The sequence below is a fragment of the Oncorhynchus keta genome, chromosome 7 (assembly GCF_023373465.1).
Source record: "Oncorhynchus keta strain PuntledgeMale-10-30-2019 chromosome 7, Oket_V2, whole genome shotgun sequence".
In the NCBI taxonomy this organism is placed as follows: domain Eukaryota; kingdom Metazoa; phylum Chordata; class Actinopteri; order Salmoniformes; family Salmonidae; genus Oncorhynchus; species Oncorhynchus keta.
The window spans coordinates 32,224,816-32,246,196 of record NC_068427.1 but is presented as its reverse complement, the minus strand read 5'-3'; the positions used below and the strand labels follow the sequence as shown (position 1 = coordinate 32,246,196).

Sequence of the window (21,381 nt, the reverse complement as noted above, 5' to 3'; positions counted from 1 at the left end):
GTGTCATTAACTCATTTCACCCGTATTCCTAGACTTTGGAATTCAAAGTACATCTCAGATTTGCTAAAAAATACTCTCACCTGATTCAGTGTATTTTTTTTAGCAAATCTGAGATTCAGGTGTAACATTAAAGTAAAATAATATGCCCACCAACATTAGACAACATCACAGAAAACCCTCAAATTGCTGTAATAAGTAAATGTAATCAATGATGAGAGAATAGTCAGAATAACTGATAACTGAAATAGCAGTGCAGATGGCACTCTTTTGCTAAGTGCAGAGATGTATTATAGTTGTTGAATGTGTATGCGAATGTTACAGACTTTGTTGTGCAGCAGTAAGGGCAGCATACCTCAAATCCAGAGGTTGTGTGTTCAAATCCCAGGTGGTGTCATACTTTAGCTGAACAGTGACTTCACATGTGAAAAACATATGTGAAGTTTCAAAACCAAATTTGTAAAGCGTTCCAAAAACACATTTTCACAAGTGAAATGTCACATGTGAAGTGTTCCAAAATCACGCTTTCACGTAAAATATCACACGAAGTGTTCCAAAAACACATTTTTACATGATTTCATATGCGAAATGTCACGTGAAGTGTTCCAAAAACATGTTTTCACATGTGAAGTTTTCACAGAATTTCACATGTGAAATGTCAAATCATGTGATTTTCCACATGTGAAATAATGTGGTCCTACATGTTAGCCATTGCTGTAATAGGATACTGTATTAGTGTTTTGATACATGTTTACTGTCAATTGCAATGCAGACTACTTTTTGTGCGTCATGCAAATGAACATGATACACTGATTATTTTATAGTAAGTTACCAGCTACTTTTTATGTATTTCCACAGCTGAACTGTATTTTGTCATTAAATTTACAACAACGAACTATGCTGCCAATCAGCAAGTGATGCACGTTGTCAACAGAAGAGTTGGTGAATGCACAGTAGGTTACGAGCAAAGATTGGTTACTGTCCCCCCAAAATTGGCAGTATCTATCTGTTAATTTGACAATAACTTACTAACTCGTAGTTTCCAAGTAAAAAATGACAAATTCACAGCAACTTCTTGCAACAAGTTGCAATTAACTTACTGTAAAAAGCACAATAACCTCTTTACAGTGCAGCTCATTAGTGACGCATGCTCTTACACAGTTTGCAGAAAAGAGGTGCTTGACTTGCATCGGCATAACCATCAAACACTTAAACTGCTACAACAGCTACTTGAGCACTACTAGTTGTACCTAAATGTTACGTTGGTGGTGATAATTGCACAATTATTTACTTGATTCTGGGCAGCGTTGAATAATGCAGAAATGCATTCCTGCCAATATGTATGTGGCCCATATTTATTTCACACTCACAGATCTGGTGGTGAAGCTGCACTGTAGCAGGACATTTCAGGTTGTTAGCGACTGAGAGGTTATGAATTCAAATTCCATTCAAGGTCCCAATGGTGGTAACAGTACAATATTCTACAGTAATTGAAATCAGAATTTAAAAAAATATATATATATTTCACATTTATTTAACCAGATAGGCCAATTGAGAACAAATTTTCATTTACAACTGCGACCTGGCCAAGATAAAGCAAAGCAGTGCGACAAAAACAACAACACAGAGTTAGTTACACCTAAACAAACGTACAGTCAATAACACAAAAGTAAAGAAAAATAGAAAAATCTATGTACAGTGTGTGCAAATGTAGAAGAGAAGGGAGGTAGGCACTAAATAGGCATTAGAAAATAATTACAATTCAGCATTAATACTGGAGTGATAGATGTGCAGATGATGATGTGCAAGTAGAGATACTGGGGTGCAACAGAGCAAGAAGATAAGTAACAATATGGGGATGAGGTAGTTGGGTGTGCTATTTACAGATTGGCTGTGTACAGGTACAGTGATCAGTAAACTGCTCTGACAGGTGATGCTTAAAGTTAGAGAGGGGGTTATAAGACTCCAGCTTCAGAGATTTTTGCAATTCGTTGGCAGCAGAGAACTGGAAGGAAAGGCAGCCAAAGGAAGTGTTGGCTTTGGGGGTGACCAGTGCAATATACCTGTTGGAGCACGTGCTACGGGTGGGTATTGCTATGGTGAACAGTGAGCTGAGATAAGGCAGGGCTTTACCTACCGAAGACTTATAGATGACCTGGAGTCAGTGGGTTTGGCAACGGATATGTAGTGATTGCCAGCCAACGAGAGCATACAGGTCGCAGTGGTGGGTAGTATATGGGGCTTTGGTGATAAAATGGAAGTCACTGTGATAGACTGTGTCCAGTTTGCTGAGTAGGGGGCTATTTTGTAAATGACATCGCCAAAGTCAAGGATCGGTAGCATAGTCAGTTTTACGAGGGTATGTTTGGCGGCATGAGTGAAGGAGGCTTTGTTGCAAAATAGGAAGTCGATTCTAGATGTAATTTTGGATTGGAGATGCTTAATGTGAGTCTGGAAGGAGAGTTTACAGTCTAAACAGACACCTAGATATTTGTAGTTGTCCACATATTCTAAGTCAGAACCATCCAGAGTAGTGATGCTAGTCGGGCGGTTGGGTGCGGGAAGAAATCGGTTGAAGAGCATGCACTTAGTTTTACTAGCATTTAAAAGCAGTTGGAGGCCACGGTAGGAGAGTTGTATGGCGTTGAAGCTCGTTTGGAGGTTAGTTAACACAGTGTCCAAAGCAGGGCCAGATGTATACAGAATGGTGTTGTCTGCATAGAGGTGGATCAAATAATCACCAGCATCAAGAGCGACATCAGTATAATGTTTCTTGATATAAATAACGCCTACAAGTTGTTGTGTATATATTTACTTTATTTTCACTGCAACTTTAGTAGGCGAAGTGCACAAGTGTGTTCTTGGCAATAAATATATAGCTGATCTCCTTTATGTCTACAGACCTGGTGACACAGCAGGAATTTCAGATAGCTAGAAACCAAGCGGTTCTCAGGTTGGTTACCAAGTGATTCAAATAATAGGGCTCCTGAGTGTTACAGCAGTCTAAGGCACTGCATCCCGGTGCAAGAGGTGTTCCTACAGTCCTTGTTTCAATTCCAGGCTGTATCACATCCGGCCCGTGACCGGGAATCCCATAAGGCGGCGCACAATTGGCCCATCGTCGTACGGGTTTGGCTGGGGTAGGCTGTCATTGTAAATAAGAATTAGTTTTTAACTGACTTGCCTGGTTAAATAAAAAAGAAAGTGGACTGTTTTTTAATAAAGCATCATACTGTCCATTAACACCATAATTTAGCAATAAAAATACAGTGTCATATTCATGGGATCATATGTATACATTTTTCCTCCCCATGTCACATTTATTTCACAAGATTGTTTTTTTACATGCTGTCTGTCACTTGTAGTTTCATGTTATCACATGTTGATATTTTTCCTCCCCATGTCACATTTATTTCACGAGATTTTTTTTAAACATGCTGTCACTTGTAGTTTCATGTTATCACATGTTGAGATTTTGCATCCTCTTTTTGTCACATTTATTTCACGTTAATTTCACGACATCACGTTCTCACATCTGCTAACATGTTGTCATGTGTATTTTTATGTTATCACATGTTGCTTCACATTACCTTTACATTAAATCACGTGATCATATGAGATTTGCAATTCATGTGTTTTTTTCTTAAGAGTTATTAGCTCAACACATGTCACCGACTGGCCTAGCTACCAGATATAGCAGGGAAATGCTAATAGATATTCACACACCATTTGCTGGTACCTGAGGTCTCCCGGTCTTATCTACTGTATGGTGGCTTAATTATGGGATGTGTTAAGTTGCCATACACATTTATGCCAATTGCCTGTCTTTATGCTGTTTTATAAAGGCAAATGTGAAGAATGTGTGAGGTTTAGATGATGAAATGTGAAGGACCTTTGTGAGGTTTAGATGACGACAGTATCTGCAGACTTAACAGCCAGGGAGCTGTGGATGGTTGGGAATGTTCTTGTTCCACAGTAAATGTTCTCGCTCCTCAGGCGGCAGGTAGCCTAGCAATTAAGAGCTTTGGGACAGTAACCGAGAGGTTTGGTTTCAAATCCCAGAGCCGACTAAGTGAAAAATATGTCGATGTGCCCTTGACCAAGACACTTAAACATAATTGCTACTGCAAGTCGCTCTGGATAAGAGCGTCTGCTAAATGACTAAAATGTAAATGTCAGTAAATGTTCTTTGTCCTCTGTAAATGTTCTAGCTCCTCAGTAAATGTTCTAGCTCGTGACCCTTGCATGCTTTATTGTTGACCCAATTGTTAACACTGTAGCTTATCTTATCTGGCTGGCTGATAAAGCCTGAATGTGTTTCATGCCTTCCTCCTCTTCCACAGGTCAGTTTTCATTTGAGGAAAGTGGGCCTAACAAAAACAATCAGGTCGTACTGATCTGTATGTATGTGTTGTTTCCTAGCCAGTGTACAGTTGAAGTCGGAAGTTTACATACACTAGGTTGGAATCAATTAAACTCGTTTTTCAACCACTCCACAAATGTCTTGTTAAACTTGTTAGGGCTAGGGGTTCCACTTTTTTGAAATATTTAACTTTCATACATTCACAAGTGCAATACACCAAATTAAAGCTTAACTTCTTGTTAATCTACCCATTGTGTCTGATTTACAGCGAAAGCATGCCATATGATTATGTTAGGTCAGAGCCTAGACACAAAAACACATACAGCCATTTTCCAGCCAAAAGAGAGGAGTCACAAAAAGCAGAAATAGAGATAAAATTAATCACTAACCTTTGATGATCTTCATCAGATGGCACTCATAGGACTTCATGTTACACAATATATGTATGTTTTGTTCGATAAAGTTCATATTTATATCCACAAATCTCAGTTTACATTGGCGCTTTATGGTCAGTAATGTTGTGCCTCGAAAACATCCGGCAAAATTTCAGAGAGCCACATCAATTTACACAAATAGTAAACTTTGATAAAAGATACAAGTATTATGCACAGATTTATAGATATACTTCTCCTTAATACAACCACTGTGTCAGATTTTAAAAAAATCTTGACGGAAAAAGCCAACCATGCAATAATCTGAGTACGGCGCTCAGACACAAAAACAAGCCATGCAGATACCTGCCATGTTGTGGAGTCAGTAAAAGTCAGAAATAGCGTTATAAATATTCACTTACCTTTGATGATCTTCATCAGAATGCACTCTCAGGAATCCAAGTTCCACAATAAATGTTTGTTTTGTTCCATAAAGTCCATCATTTATGACCAAATACCTCCTTTTGTTAGCGCTTTTAGTAAACAAATCCAAACTCACGAGGTGCGGGCAAGTCCAGGTGAAAATTCAGACGAAAAGTTCAAAAAGTTATATTACAGTTTGTAGAAAAATGTCAAACGATGTATAGAATAAATCTTTAGGATGTTTTTAACATAAATCTTCAATAATGTTCCAACCGGAGAATTCCTTTGTCGTTAGAAATGCAATGGAACGCAGGTCGCTCTCACGATTGTGCGCGTGATCAGCTCATGCCACTCTGGCAGACCTCTGTTTGAATCAGCTCTCATTCGCCCCCACTTCACAGTAGAAGCCTCAAACAATGTTCTAAAGACTGTTGACATCTAGTGGAAGCCTTAGGAAGTGCAACATGACCCCACAAACACTGTATATTCGATAGGCAATGAGTTGAAAAACTACAAACCTCAGATTTTCCACTTCCTGGTTGGATTTTTCTCAGGTTTTCGCCTGCGATTTTTCTCAGGTTTTCGCCAGCCATATGAGTTCTGTTATACTCACAGACCTCATTCAAACTGTTTTAGAAACTTTAGAGTGTTTTCTATCCAATACTACTAATAATGCATAATAATATGCATATATTAACTTCTGGGCCTGAGTAGCAGGGAGTTTACTCTAGGCACGCTTTTCATCCGAACGTATGATCTCTGTAATTGCAAACAAAGGTTTCTGTACCAAATATTAAGTTCTGCTTTTCTGATGTATCAAATACTTATGTCATGCAATAAAATGCAAATTAATTACTTAAAAGTCATACAATGTGATTTTCTGGATTTTGTTTTAGATGGGGAAAATAAAAAGAAATCAGCCAAGACCTCAGAAAGAAAATTGTAGACGTCCACAAGTCTGGTTCATCCTTGGGAGAAATGTCCAAATGCCTGAAGGTACCACGTTCATCTGTACAAACAATATTACGCAAGTATAAACACCATGGGACCATGCAGCCATCATACCGCTCAGGAAGGAGACGCGTTCTGTCTCCTAGATATGAACTTCCTTGGGGGGTGCAAATCAATCCCAGAACAACAGCAAAGGACCTTGTGAAGATGTTGGAGGAAACAGGTACAACATGATCTATATCCACATAAACGAGTCCTATATCGAAACATAACCTGAAAGGCCACTCAGCATGGAAGAAGCCACTGCTCCAAAACCGCCATAAATAAAGCCAGACTACGGTTTGCCACTGTACATGAGGACAAAGATCATACTTTTTTGAGAAATGTCCTCTGGTCTGATGAAACAAACACCATCCCAACCGTTAAGCACGGGGGTGGCAGCATGTTGTGGGGTGCTTTGCTGCAGGAGGGACTGGTGCACTTCACAAAATAGATGGCTTCATGAGGCTGGAAAATGATGTGGATATATTGAAGCAACATCTCAAGCATCAGTCAGGAAGTTAAAAGCTTGGTCACAAATGGGTCTTCCAAACGGACAATGATCCCAAGCATACTTCCAAAGTTGTGGCAAAATTGCTTAAGGACAACAAAGTCAAGGTATTGGAGTGGCCATCACAAAGCCCTGACCTCAATCCCATAGAAAATTTGTGGGCAGAACTGAAAAGGCGTGTGTGAGCAAGGAGGCCTACAGACCTGACTCATTTACACCAATTCTGTCAGGAGAGATGGGCCAAAACTTATTGTGGGATCTTTTGGATTGCTACCCAAAACATTTGACCCAAGTTAAATAATTTAAAGGCAATGCTACCAAATACTAATTGAGTGTATGTAAACTTCTGACACATTGGGAATGTGACAAAAGAAAAAAAGCTTAAATAAATCATTCTCTACTATTATTCTGACATTTCACACTCTTAAACTAAAGTGGTGATCCTAACCGACCTAAGCCAGGGAATTTTTACTCTGATTAAATGTCAGGAATTGTGAAAAACTGAGTTTAAATGTATTTGTCTAAGGTGTATGTAAACTTCCGACTTCAACTGTATATATTTACTTTATGTTGTCTCCTAGTTAACATTCTGCGCCTGGAACTACCACTGTTTCATCGACAGTCAGGGTTTGATCTGTCTGGATCAACTTTATGTTATTTCTTAGGTGATGTTAGATCTGCTTTATTTCATTCCGTAGGTGACATTCCGCACCAGGATCTACCACTGTAACATCAACAGTCAGGGTGTGATCTGCCTGGATATCCTGAAGGACAACTGGAGCCCCGCCCTCACCATCTCCAAGGTGCTGCTGTCCATCTGTTCCCTGCTCACAGACTGTAACCCTGGTGAGTGACACAGTGGTCAACCAATCAGACATATAGTATATATACTGTACACATGTAACAGACTGCAACCCTGGTGAGTGACACAGTGGTCAACCAATCAGACATATAGTATATATACTGTACACATGCAACAGACTGCAACCTTGGTGAGTGACACAGCGGTCAACCAATCAGACGTACACTGAGTGTACAAAACACTAAGAAAACCTTCCTAATAGTGAGTTGCACCCCCCTCCCTCTCAGAACAGCCTGTATTCATCGGCACATGGACTCCACAATGTGTCAAAAGCGTTCCAAAGGAATGCCTACCCATGTTGACTCCAATGCTTCCCACAGTTGTGTCAAGTTGGCTGGTTGTCCTTTGGGTTGTGGACCATTTTTTAAACACACGGGAAACTGTTGAGCGTGAAAAACCCCAGCAGCGTTGCAGTTCTTGACGCAGACCGGGGTGCCTGGCACCTACTACCACTTAAAAAAGGCACTAGAATCTTTTGTTTTGCCCATTCACCCTCTAAATGACACACATACACAATCCATGTCTCAATTGTCTCGAGGCTTAAAAATCCTTCTTTAACCTTTCTCCTACCCTTCATCTAGACTGATTTGAAGTGTTTAACAAGTAACATCAATAAGGGATCATCGCTTTCACATAGATTCACCTGATCGGCCTGTCGTGTAAAGAGCAGGTATTCATAATGTTTTGTACACTCAGTGTATAGTAGATACAGACTGCAACCCTGGTGAGTGACACAGCGGTCAACCAGTCAGCCATACAGTAAATATACTGTACACCAGTAACAGACTGTAACCCCAAAGCAAGCCTCAAAACCAAAGAGATTACACTGCACTTGACTTGTGGAATGTTTGCGCTGTGTCAGGGATGGGACAAGGGGACAGCCATAAATGTGGAAATCCTACTCAATCTTTCTTCTACCTTGATGCATGCTTCAATTTCTTCTTGAATGAAGTAATTTATACAAAAACAAAAAACGCAGTCCTGTATGCCTGGCTTGAGACTTGATCTAAGTTCGTCCTCTTACCAATGACTAAGGCCTCTTACTCATGACTGTCTCATCCCTTTCCTCTTCTGTCATTTTAGACTTCCGCAACCCTCTTACTAATGCGTTGCTCATCTCTTTCCTGTCTTCTCCCTTTCCTCTCCTCAGCTGACCCTCTGGTTGGTAGCATTGCCACTCAGTACCTGACCAACAGAGCCGAGCATGACAGGATAGCCCGACAGTGGACCAAGAGATACGCCACTTAGAGGTCACGACTCCTAACCCCGTCCTGTCTGATCCCCTGTCCACCCAGTCCCCCTGCCTGCAGTGTGAAGGTCCCGGAGGCGACGTCACATCGTGCAACAAATCTTTATAGCCTTTACAATACGGACTTCTGTGTATATGTCTGATTACTGATTCTACTCCTCCACATTTTTTCTCTGCTATGAGGACTGGGTCTGAAGAGAGACAGAGAGAAAGATCCAAGCAGGCATTGTCTCACGTCAGATAGCGAAGTGTCTGCACTGATAGTTCATGACAACACAGAGCGTTAGAATGACGCCATCTGTCGGAAGACAATGCCCAACAAAAGGTAAATGTATATTGGAGTAGAATTTTGTCGCTGTAGATTTTAGTTATGTTTAAATGCCTCTACTTGCAAGTCTTGCTTCTTTGGGATATTAAAAAATAAAATGTATTTTGTGATGTAATAAAGGAAACTATTCCTAAAGTCTCAACCAAATATTATGGTGCATTTTAGCCTTCTCCATTATCTGTATGAAGTTAAAGAAGAAAAAACAACTAGCTGATGTAGATTATTAGAGATGATGATGTCATTTATATGAAAGCCAGACACCCATTTCCAGTTATGTAGTTACATTATACTGTTGTGATGACTCTGTTTTACCTTGTCAATTTGTAATGAAAACGAGATTTCATTGAAACCTTTTTGTAGCTCAACAAAAGATGAGCCACCACTGTAACATCCCCAAAACACAATAAACTTGTCCCCAAGGGTTGAATTGTACAGTGTAAACTCATGGATGATTGACATTGGCAGTTAGCATTCAATAACCAGGGTTGCATCCCAAATGACACCATATTCTGACTTGTAACCAGAGCCCATGCAAAGAAGGGCACTACATAGAAGATAGGTTGCCATTTGGGACATAGAGAAAGGCTCAATTTGTTCAGGGCCAATGAGAGGAATGAGAGAACCCCGGGAAATGACCAAGACAATGTCATTATGTTACATAAAGTTGGACACTCAGAACTGCTGCTCTGCAAACTGCTGTACTGTTATCTCTTGAGATGTATAATTTCATACTGATTCTACACCTGCTATTACCATATGAGGACTGATGTCTGTAGGAAAAGACGGTGCTCAAATCGACCTAGACTTGAAGTACACATAAAAGGGGAAACAGACGCAGCTCTCCATCTCTTGAAGTTAAATCCTATGAGAATAAAAGAAAACGTTGAAGGATGGAAAGAGAGAAACTGGTAAATGCTATTCAAGTAGAATTTTGTAACTGTAGTAGATTTAGTAGATATAGTGTTCTCTATTTTTGCTAGCTGCCTCTGTACTCTATAAACATAGATACAGGTTTTCGTTTTAATTGACGTGGGTTTTTTCATTATTCTCTATTGATCTCGGACTTGTTTGATGTGTGGTTCAAGAGTTGGTCTCTGAAGAGTAGCTGCTGTCAGTGTTCGGGCTAATTTTTATATTTTCACTGTCTAGCCTCAACAGTGGAGTGAGAGATAGATATTCTCTGGCCCGTATCATAACCCTGGAGATGGATAGAAGAATACCTGGTAGTGGTGCTTTAGGATTAAGGCATATGTACCACTACATACTGGTCTGTGTTTTATCGCAATTGTTGAGGTTAGGCTGTTGGTATTGCAAGCTGATCCTAGATCTGTTTCTAGGGACAATTTCACCCTTAAAATCACCCTCTCATAGTTAGACCACCCCCTTGTGGTTGGATCTTTGAACTACACACACCTGGAAGAGGCTATTGTTCTAGTACTCATGGTCTTGTTCTACATTGAATTATGCTCTATGACCATAGATAGATAGCATGTTGCTGGTTTAATGAAGCAATATTCATATGATGCGTTGAGAAACCACAGTAAGTAAATGATTACTTGCGGTGTATCTGATGATTCAGACTTTTTAAAGACTAGATGGGAAGAGATGCTTATAAGATAAATGGCTAGTTGTAATTCTAAACTATACTGAACAAAAATATGAAAGGTACGTGCAACAATTTCAAAGATTTTACTCAGCTACAGTTCATATAATGAAATCAGATCTGAAATAAATAAATTAGGCCCAAATCTATGGATTTCACATGACTGGGCAGAAATGCAGCGATGGGAGCCAGACCCAGCCAATCGTAATGAGTTTTTCCTCACAAAAGGGCTTTATTACAGATAGAAATACCTCTCAGCACCCCCCAATCCCCCCTCAGATGATCCCGTAGGTGAAGAAGCCGGATGTGGAAGTCCTGGGCTGGCGTGGCTACATGTGGTCTGTAGTCTCTAAAACAGTGTTGGAGGCAGTTTATGGTAAAGACATTTACATTCAAATCTCTGGCATCAGCTCTGGTGGACATCATTCCAGTCAGCATACCAATTGCATGCTCCCTCAAAACTTGAGACATCTGTGACATTGTGTTGTGTGACAAAACCGCACATTTTAAAGTGGCATTGTATTGTTCCCAGCACAAGGTGCACCTGTGTAATGATCATGCTTTTTAATCAGCTTCTTGATATGCCACACCTGTAAGGGGGATCAATTATCTTGGTAAAGGAGACATTTTCAGCAACAGGGATGTAAAATAACCTTTTGTGTTCATGGACAATTTCTGGGATTTTATATTCCAGCTCATGAAACATGGAACCAACACTTTACATGTTGCGTTTATATTTTTGTTCAGTGTAGTTATCACATTGTGTATAACATGAATTACGCTGTGTATATCAGTAATTCTGACTGGAATTATCACAGTAGGGACACAGAGGAAGAGAAATTGAAGCATAAGGAGAGAGTAATTAATTATCCTTTCAAAGATTGAAAGAGTGGAGATCATAAATGGACATATCACAGACACACACATACATTGAGAGAATCCCTATGGCTGGTAGGGCAAGCTGTAATGCTTTCCCTACCATGGGCCAAGTGGGGCCTCACTCTCCACTGAATTTCTCTCAGACAGCAGGACTGCTGTCATGAGACAAGGTAGAGTATAGCCCACAAACTCAGGGGTGAGTCACCCCTGAGTTTGAAGCCCCACTTGGCCCATGACTGACAGCAATCCTGCTGTCTCTGAGAGAAATTCAGTGGAGAGTGAGGCCTTTCCCACCACCGTGTGTGTGAGTCTACACAGCAAGACCGGACTAAGATAACATGACTGGTGAACAGGTCAGGGTTCCATAGCCACAAGCAGAAACTGAATCAGTAGCACATCCAGGTGGACTGCGGACAGGGACAGTCAGGAGTCGTCAGGCCATGTAGTCCTGAGGCACGGTCCTAGGGCTCAGGTCCTCCAGGAGAGAGAGAGATGGGAGAATTAGAGGGAACATACCTAATATCACACAGGACACCAGATAATACAGGAGAATTACACAAGGTTTGACAGACTGACCCTAGCCCCCCCCCCGGCGCATAGACTATTGCAGCATAGATCCTGGAGACTGAGAAATGGGGGGGGGGGTCGGGGGACACTGTGTCCCCGTCCAAAATTACCCTAGGACAGGGCCAACCAGGCAGGATATGACCCCACCCACTTTGCTAAAGCACAGCCCCCACACCACCAAAGGGATATCAACAGACCACTAACTTACTACCCTGAAAGAAGGTGGAGTATAGCCCACAAAGATCTCCCCCACCGCACAAGCCCGAGGACAGAAAGGATGGGAGAGCGAGAGCAAGCCAGTGACTCAGCCCCCGTAATAGGGTCAGAGGCTGACAATCCCAGAGGAGAGTGGGGAGCAGGCCAGGAAGAGACAGCAAGGGTGGTTCGTCGATCCAGGACATTGACATTCACCTTTGCACCCCTGGGCTAGACTACACTCAATCATAGGACCTATTGAAGATATGAGTCTTTAGTAAAGACTAAAAGGATGAGACAGAGTCTGCGTCTCTCACATGGATCGGCAGACCATTCCATAAAAATGTAGCTCTATTAGGAGAAAGCACTGCCTCCAGCTGTTTGCTTAGAAATTCTAGGAACAATAAGAAAGCTTGTGTCTTGTGACCGTAGTGTACATGCAGGTATGTACGGCAGGACCAAATCGGCAAGATAGGTAGGAGCAAGTCCATGTAATGCTTTTTATGTTATCAGTAAAACTTTGGAAGTCAGCCCTAGCCTTAACGGGAAGCAAGTGTAGAGGTTAGCACTGGAGTAATATGATCAAATGTTTTAGTTCTAGTCAAGATTCTAGCAGTCGTATTTAGCACTACCTGAAGTTTATTTAGTGCCTTATCCGGGTAGACAAAGTGAAAAAATTATGGATTAGCTTTTCTCCCTAATTTTGGGACAAAAAGTTTTACATTATTGCAAGAAGATGGAAAAAGACTGCTCTTGATATATTTTGTATGTGTTCGTCAAAAGCTAGATCAGGGTCCAAAGTAACTCGGAGGTCCTTCACAGTTTTATTTGAGACAATTGTACTGAGCAACCTTTGAGATTCATTGTGAGATCCGATGGGCAGATCTCCTTTTCCTTCTTGGGACCTAGAACTAACATCTCTGTTTTGTCTGAGTTTAAAAGTAAAACATTTTCTGTCATCCACTTCATTATGTCTGAAACACACGCTTCCAGGGTAGGCAATGTTGGGGCTTCACCATGTTTCATCGAAATGTACAAATGTGTGTCGTCTGCATAGCAGTGAAATTTGACATTGTGTTTCCAAATGATATCCCCAAGAGGTAGCATATAAAGTGAAAACAATAGTGGTCCTAGAATGGAACTTTGAGGAACACCGAAACGTACCACTGATTTGTCAGAGGACAAACTATCCTATCCACAGAGACAAAATTATCTCTTTCCAACAGATAAGAACTAATCCAGGCAAGAACTTGTCCGTGTATACCAATTACGATTTCCAATCTCTCCAAAAGAATGTGGTGATCGATCGTGTCAAAAGCAGCACTAAGGTCTAGGAGCACGAGGACAGGTGCAGAGCCTTGGTCTGACGCCATTAAAAGGTAATTTACCACCTTCACAAGTGCGGTCTCAGTACTATGATGTGGTCTAAAACCAGTCCGGGGGATTTCGTATACAGTATTTGTCTTCAGGAAGGCAGTGAGTTGCTGAGCAAATGATTTCAAAAACAAATGTTGAGAGGAATGGGAGATTCGACAGAGGCCGATAGTTTTTGTAATTTTCCGTGCCAAGGTTTGGCTTTTTCAGGAGAGGTTTTATTACTGACACTTTTAATGAGTTTGGTACACATCTGGAGGATAGGGAGCCATTTATTATGTTCAACATAGGAGGGCCAAGCACAGGAAGCTCTTTCTAAAGTTTAGTTGGACTAAGTCCAGTAGACAGCTTCAAGGTTTAGAGGCCATGACTATTTTTGTGAATGTATAGAAAACTTGAGTATCTATTGATCCGAGGTCCTGGCAGTTCTGTGCAGACGCAGGACAAATTAGTTTTGGAGAAATATGCATATTCAAAGAGGAGTCCGTATTTTTTATTAATTTTTTATTTTCATCTAAGAAGTTAATGAATTCATCACGGCTGAAGTGAAGGCCATCCTCACTTGGTGAATGCTGCTTTTTAGTTAGCTTTGTGACTGTATCAAAAATACATTTTGGATTGTATTTATTCTCCTCAATCAGGTTGGAAAAGTAGACTGTTAGATCAGCAGTGAGAGCTTTTCGATATTGCACGGTACTGTCTTTCCAAGCTAGCCAGAAGACTTCCAATTTGGTGGACCACCATTTCTGTTCAAATTTTCTGGAAGCTTGCTTCGGGTCTTGGGTATTTTCTGTATACCAGGGAGCTAGTTTCTTGTGACCGATTTTTTTTGTTTTTAGCAGTGAAACTGCATTTAGGGTATTACGCAAGGTTAAGTTTAGATCCTCAGTTATGTGGTTAACTGATTCTTGTACTCTGACATTCTTTGGTAAGGGGAGGGACTCAGGAAGGGCATTTAGGAATCTTTGGGTTGTTCAAGAATTTATAGCGTGGCTTTTGAGAATCCTTGGTTGAGGTCTAAGCAAATTCTTTGTTGTGATTGTAAACATAATAAGATGGTGGTCCGATAGTCCAGGATTATGATTAAAAAACATTTAGATCCACAATATTTATTCCACAGGACAAAACTATGCATATGTCCCGAGACATGTAAAAACTCAATGAGTCAATGATGGCTCCAAAAGTTTCTCTGTGTGAATATTGAAGTCACCAAAATGTTTTAATGTATTATCTGCCATGACTACGAGGTCCGATAGGAACTAAGTGAACTCAGTGAGGAGTGCTATATACGGCCCAGGAGGCCTGTAAACAGTATCAATAAAAAGTGTACAGAGGCAACTCTCTTCCTCTCTTGTGCCAAGTGGTCAGAAATAGAGTAAGCAGACCCCTCTCTGTCGGCATAGTCACACTCTCCTACCTCCTCTCCCCTCTCCTCTTTAATCCTCTCCCGTGGTGTTAGAGCCATTACAAGTGGCAGACACAATGAGTTAATTGAGATTAAGTGATCTGTGGTCTGCTCTCTGTGTGCTATGGATCTCTGAATTACCATAAGCCAGAGTCACAATAGAAGACCTCGGATGGAGGGTGTGTGTGTTTGTCTGTCTTGGGCGGCTAAAACCGTCCTTAATGTTTCTGAAGGACTATGTGTTTCTAATGGCAGGCCGTGCAACATTTCCTTTAATCTGAAACCCTTTTCACTAGGCCTACATGGTCATAATGAAATCACACAAACCTGAGTTCGGCTGTAATTTAATTAGAAATAAAAAATTGCCTGGGTGTTATTTCTTCCTTGTAAAGGATGCAGTGTTGAATTTATCACCCAAGGACACACTTTCCAAACATGTACTGTACCTGTATTATCCAGATGGATAAGGAATGGATAGTGTGTAGGAGTGTTGCTCTCTTGGCTGGCTAAAAATCTTTTGGCTTCCTTCATGCGGTGTTTTGCCCTAGTTCAAAAACCAGAGCTTGTGTCTTTTGACAGGGAAAGACAGAGCCATCCAAACTGGACATAGGCTTTGGTCCAGGATATAAAACTATTCCAAAAACCTTCCTTCCCACCAAGGTTTTTAAGAGAAAATAAACTTGGAATGACTATCACGCTTTAAACACTACATTTCCGTTACAAATTTGAGGTATTTCTAATGTAGAATTCTCACCACAAGTAATTGTTTGCACATTGGTTCTTGCTTTTTTATACGCATGTAAAACAAGGAATTTCCTCCTTGAGGACCTGTGGGCCCCCAACTCCCTATTTAAATGGCTTTAATTGGGTCAAACTATCCATGACTCAGATGAGATTATGTATAATGCATTATAATGTGGTTATGCATGGTCAAACTAAATATCAGCCATTTCGAGTCATTTGAAATTGTTCTACATGTGTTCTAGTAATAATTCCTAGCACTTGTGCTGTACTAGAAAGTGAGCCTGTGTGTCATCCAGTCAAAGGTTAAGAAGAACCAATGAAGAGGGGAGATTGAACAAATCAAATCAAATTGTATTAGTCACATGCTTCATGAACAACATGTGCAGACTAACAGTGAAATACTTACTTACAGGCCCGTCCCAACAATGCAGAGAGAAAGAAAATAGAGAAATAATAGAAAAGTAATAATACAAGTAATAATAAATACACACCAAGCAACAATAACTTGGCTATATGCATGGTGAACCAGTACCGAGTCAGTATGCAGGAGTACTAGGCAATTGAGGGAGATACACTATATATATAAAAACAAGTATGTGGACAACCCATTAAATTAGTGGCTTTGGCTATTTCAACCACACCTGTTGTTGACAGGTATATATAATCGAGCACGCATCCATGCAATCTCCATAGACAAACATTGGCAGTAGACCTTACTGAAGAGCTCAGTAACTTTAAATGTAGCGCCGTCATAGGATGCCACCTGTCCAAACAAGTCAGTTTGTCAAATTTCTGCCCTGCAAATTTCTGCCCCAGTCAAGTGCTGTTATTGTGAAGTGGAAAAGTCTAGGAGCAACAATGGCTCAGCTGCGAAGTGGTAGGCCACACAAGCTCACAGAATGGGACCACAGAGTGCTGAAGTGCGTAGCGAGTAAAAATCGTCTGTCCTCAGTTCAATACTCACTACCGAGTTCCAAACGGCCTCTGGAAGCAATGTCAGCACAAGAACTGTTCGCCGGGAGCTTCATGATATGGGTTTCCATGGCCGAGCAGCCGCAAACCAGCCTAAGATCACCATGCGCAATGCCAAGCGTCGGTTGGAGTGGTGTAAAGCTTACCCCGTTGGACTCTGGAGCTGTGGAAACATGTTAGTTAAAAGAGGGCCAAAGTTAGTTCAAAAGGGGTCCATGCAGATTGTCCAGCTATGTATTCATTTAACTATTTAACAAACTATATAGCAGTCTTATGGCTTGGGGTAGAAGGTTTTCAGGGTTCTGTTGGTTTCAGACTTGCCGTGTTGTAGCAGAGAGAGTCTATGACTTGGGTGGCTGGAGTCTTTGACAGATTTTAGGGCCTTCCTCTGACACCGCCTGGTATAGAGTTCCGAGATGGCAAGGAGCTCAAACCCAGTGATATACTGGGCCGTACATATTGCACTCTGTAGTGCAGTACCCGCAAAACACTAGTCTCAACGTAAACAGTGAAGAGGCGACTCCGGGATGCTGGCCTTCTAGGCAGAGTTCCTCTGTCCAGTGACTGTATTCTTTTGCCCATCTTAACCTTTTCTTTTTATTGGCCAGTCTGAGATATGGCTTTTCCTTTGCAACTATGCCTAGAAGGCCAGCATCCCGGAGTCGCCTCTTCACTGTTGACATTGAGACTGGTGTTTTGCGGGTGCTATTTAATGAAGCTGCCAGATGAGGACTAGTGAGGCATCTGTTTCTCAAACTAGACACTCTAAAGTACTTGTCCTCTTGCGCAGTTGTGCACTGGGGCCTCACACTCATCCTTCTATTCTGCTTAGAGCCAGTTTGCGCTGTTCTGTGAAGGGAGTAGTACACAGCATTGTACCAGATCTTCAGTTTCTTGGCATTTTCTCGCATGGAATAGCCTTCATTTCTCAGAACAAGAATAGACTGACAAGTTTCAGAAGAACGTTTTTTTTTGTCTGGCCATTTTGAGCCTGTAATCGAAACCACAAATGCTGATGCTCCAGATACTCAAATAGTCTAAAGAAGGCCAGTTGTATTTCTTCTTTAATCAGAACAACAGTTTTCAGCTGTGCTAACATAATTGCAAAGGGATTTTCTAATGATCAATTAGCCTTTTAAAATTATAAACTTGGATTAGCTAACACAACGTGCCATTGGAACACAGGAGTGATGGTTGATGATAATGGGCCTCTGTACGCCAATGTAAATATTCCATTAAAAATCAGCCGTTTCCAGCTACAATAGTCATTTACAATATTAACAATGTCTACATTGTATTTCTGATCAAATTTATGTTATTTTAATGGACAACAAAAGTGCTTTTCTTTCAAAAACAAGAACATTTCTAAGTGACCCCAAACTTTTGAACGGTAGTGTTGGTGTTCCTCTTGGTGTAGATGTGGTAGATTTGAGCCATAACCAGCCTTTCAAAGCATTTCATGGCAACAGATGTGAGTGCTACAGGGCAATAGTCATTTAGACAGGTTACCTTGGCTTTCTTGGGCACAGGGACTTTGTCTGCTTGAAACATGTAGGTATTACAGCCTGGGTCAACGAGAGGTTAAAACCATGCATGGTGCTCTCATGCATGGTTCAGTGTTGCTTGCCTCGACGTGAGGATAGAAGACATTTAGGCTTGCGTCACTGTGCAGCTCGATTCTGGGTTTCCCTTTGTAATCCATGATAGTTTGCAAGCCCTGCCACATCCAACGAACGTCAGAGCTAGCGTAATAGGATCGATCTTAGTACTGTATTGACACTTTGCCTGTTTGAAGGCTTGTCGGAGGTCATAGCGGGATTTCTTATAAGTGCCGGGATTAATGTCCCGCATCTTGAAAGCGGCAGCTCTAGCCTTCTGGTTGGGATATGTGCTTACGGTCACTGTGGGGAAGACGTCATCGATGCACTTATTAATGAAGCCGGTGACTGATGTGGTAAATTCCTCAAAGCCATTGGATTAATCCACAAACATATTCCAGTCTGTGCTAGCGAAACAGTCCTGTAGGTTAGCCTCTGCTTCATCAGACCGGTTCTGTGTGTGGAGTAAAGGTGATCTAGAGTTTGGTTGCCTCTAGTTGCACAGATGACATGCTGGTAGAGGCGGATTATGTACTCACCGACATAGTTGGCCTCTCTAATGCCATCTCTTCCTTTTCCGAGTCTCTGGGATTAGGGCCTGGTCCGGGGTGAGCAGTATGTCCTGTGCCACAGACTCTCTGAAGTAGAAATCCTAATCCAAATCAAGGTTAATGATCACTGTTCTGATGTCCAGAAGCTCTTTTCAGTCATAGGAAATGATGGCGGAATCTTTATGGACAAAAAAAGTTAAGATCATCGCAAAAACACATACAAAATAGCATAATTGGTCAGGAGTCCGTAAAATAGCAGCTATCCATTGCAGCTCCATTCTTCACAGCCATCCACTAGCAGCACGGTGTCAGCAGGCATGTCACAGTGTCATGATAGCGTAAGGGCAGTGTGCTGTGTCCCTACAGTCAGCTGATCCCATGAGCCAAGCCTGACTTGGAACAGAAAGCCAGAAGGTGTATAATTGGCCCCCAAACACATGCTGTAGTCAAAAACTACTTTGAGACAGCCATTGTTGTTCCATCCATTATCTTATCAGATTCACGATGAGATTCTTCCAAGGAATAGTAGCTACATCTGTCAAATGTAATCTAGCAAACCTAATCTTAATCTCTAAATTGATGTTTTTATTTCTATCTCTAGTGTATGTGTGCTAGTTTATGTGACCAACAGATGGCGGTGTATCCACACTGTTCCAGATTCTGGTTGAACAGCCAGTGACACAGAGATTGGAGTTGCTTTGTTTTCATGATGGAGCTTAGATGAGTGGCTAAGTATGTCGTCTCGGGTGCTGTTGTCATGGCAGTTTAGCAGTCAGCCAGCCAGCCAATCAGACTCCAACATGAGATTCTCTTCTCTCACAAACCATAGCAGCTGCTGCTGCCGCAGAGATCATTGGCCCATTTTATTTATTTATTTATTTAACCTTTATTTAACCAGGTAGGCCAGCTGAGAACAAGTTCTCATTTACAACTGCGACCTGGCCAAGATAAAGCAAATCAGTGTGACAAAAACAACAACAGAGTTACACATAAACAAACATACAGTCAATAACACAATAGAAAAGTCTATGCACAGTGTGTGCAAATGTAGAAGAGTAGGGAGGTAAGGCAAAAAATAGGCAATGGAGGTGAAATAATTACAATTCAGCATTGATACTGGAGTGATAGATGTGCAGATGATGATGTACATGTAGAGATACTGGGGTGCAAAGGAGCAAAAGAATACATAATATGGGGATGAGGTAGTTGGGTGGGCTGTTTACAGATGGAATATGTACAGGTGCAATGATCAGTAAGCTGCTCTGATATCTGATGCTTAAAGTTAGAGAGGGAGATATGAGACTCCAGCTTCAGTGATTTTTGCCATTTGTTCCAGTCATTGGCAGCAGAGAACTGGAAGGAAAGGCGGCCAAAGGAAGTATTGGCTTTGGGAATGACCAGTGAAATATACCTATTGGAGCGCGTGCTACGGGTGGGTGTTGCTATGGTGACCAGTGAGCTGAGATAAGGCGGGGATTTACCTAGCAAAGACTTATAGATGACCTGGAGCCAGTGGGTTTGGCAACGAAGATGTAGTGAGGGCCAGCCAACAAGAGCATACAGGTCCTAGTGATGGGTAGTATATGGGGCTTTGGTGATAAAACAGATGGCACTGTGATAGACTACATCCAGTTTGCTGAGTAGAGTGTTGGAGGCTATTTTGTAAATGACATCACCAAAGTCAAGGATCGGTAGGGTAGTCAGTTTTACGCGGGTATGTTTGGCAGCATGAGTGAAGGAGGCTTTGTTGCGAAATAGGAAGCCGATTCTAGATTTAATTTTGGATTGGAGATGCTTAATATGAGTCTGGAAGGAGAATTTACAGTCTAACCAGACACCTAGGTATTTGTAGTTGTCCACATATTCTAAGTCAGAACCGAGTAGTGATGCTATTCGGGCGGTTGGGTGCGGGCAGCAATTGGTTGAAGAGCATACACTTAGTTTTACTTAGTTTACTTACATTTAAAAGCCTCGGAAGGAGTGTTGTATGGCGTCGAAGCTCGTTTGGAGGTTTGTTAGCACAGTGTCCAAAGAGGGGCCAGATGTATACGGAATGGTGTCGTCTGTGTAGAGGTGGCTCAGAGAATCACCAGCAGCAAGAGCGAGATCATTGATATATTCAGAGAAAAGAGTCGGCCCGAGAATTGAACCCTGTGGCACCCCCATAGAGACTGCCAGAGGTCCGGACAACAGGCCCTCCGATTTGACACACTGAACTCTGTCTGAGAAGTAGTTGGTGAGTCATTTGAGAAGCCAAGGCTATTGAGTCTGCCAATAAGAATGTGGTGATCGATGGGCAGGTCGATGAAGATGGCTGCACAGTACTGTCTTTTATCGATGGTGGTTATGATATTGTTTCACTATGATTACCGTTTCACTCTAGAGAAGAGAGGAGAGGA

The 21,381-nt window shown here is 41.5% G+C and overlaps 1 protein-coding gene and 1 long non-coding RNA gene across 3 annotated transcripts in view; one reads left to right on the top strand and one right to left on the bottom strand.

Moving 5' to 3' along the window:
• Positions 1–9,526, top strand: part of ube2e3 (ubiquitin-conjugating enzyme E2E 3 (UBC4/5 homolog, yeast)) — a 62,109-nt gene extending 52,583 nt beyond the window's left edge. For both annotated transcript variants that reach the window (XM_035773967.2, XM_035773968.2), the window contains exons 5-6: positions 7,354–7,501; positions 8,668–9,526. In XM_035773967.2, the coding sequence (XP_035629860.1) occupies positions 7,354–7,501; positions 8,668–8,765 (246 nt within the window). In that variant the 3' untranslated portion in view covers positions 8,766–9,526. The remainder of the gene's footprint in view (positions 1–7,353; positions 7,502–8,667) is intronic.
• Positions 9,527–10,767: 1,241 nt separating this feature from the next.
• LOC127931279 (uncharacterized) lies at positions 10,768–19,515 on the bottom strand. The gene is made up of 3 exons (XR_008140596.1): positions 18,971–19,515; positions 16,826–16,996; positions 10,768–12,051 (listed from the first exon to the last, which is right to left on the bottom strand). It is a non-coding gene; the product is annotated as an uncharacterized LOC127931279 (long non-coding RNA).
• Between the last annotated feature and the right edge of the window lie 1,866 nt (positions 19,516–21,381).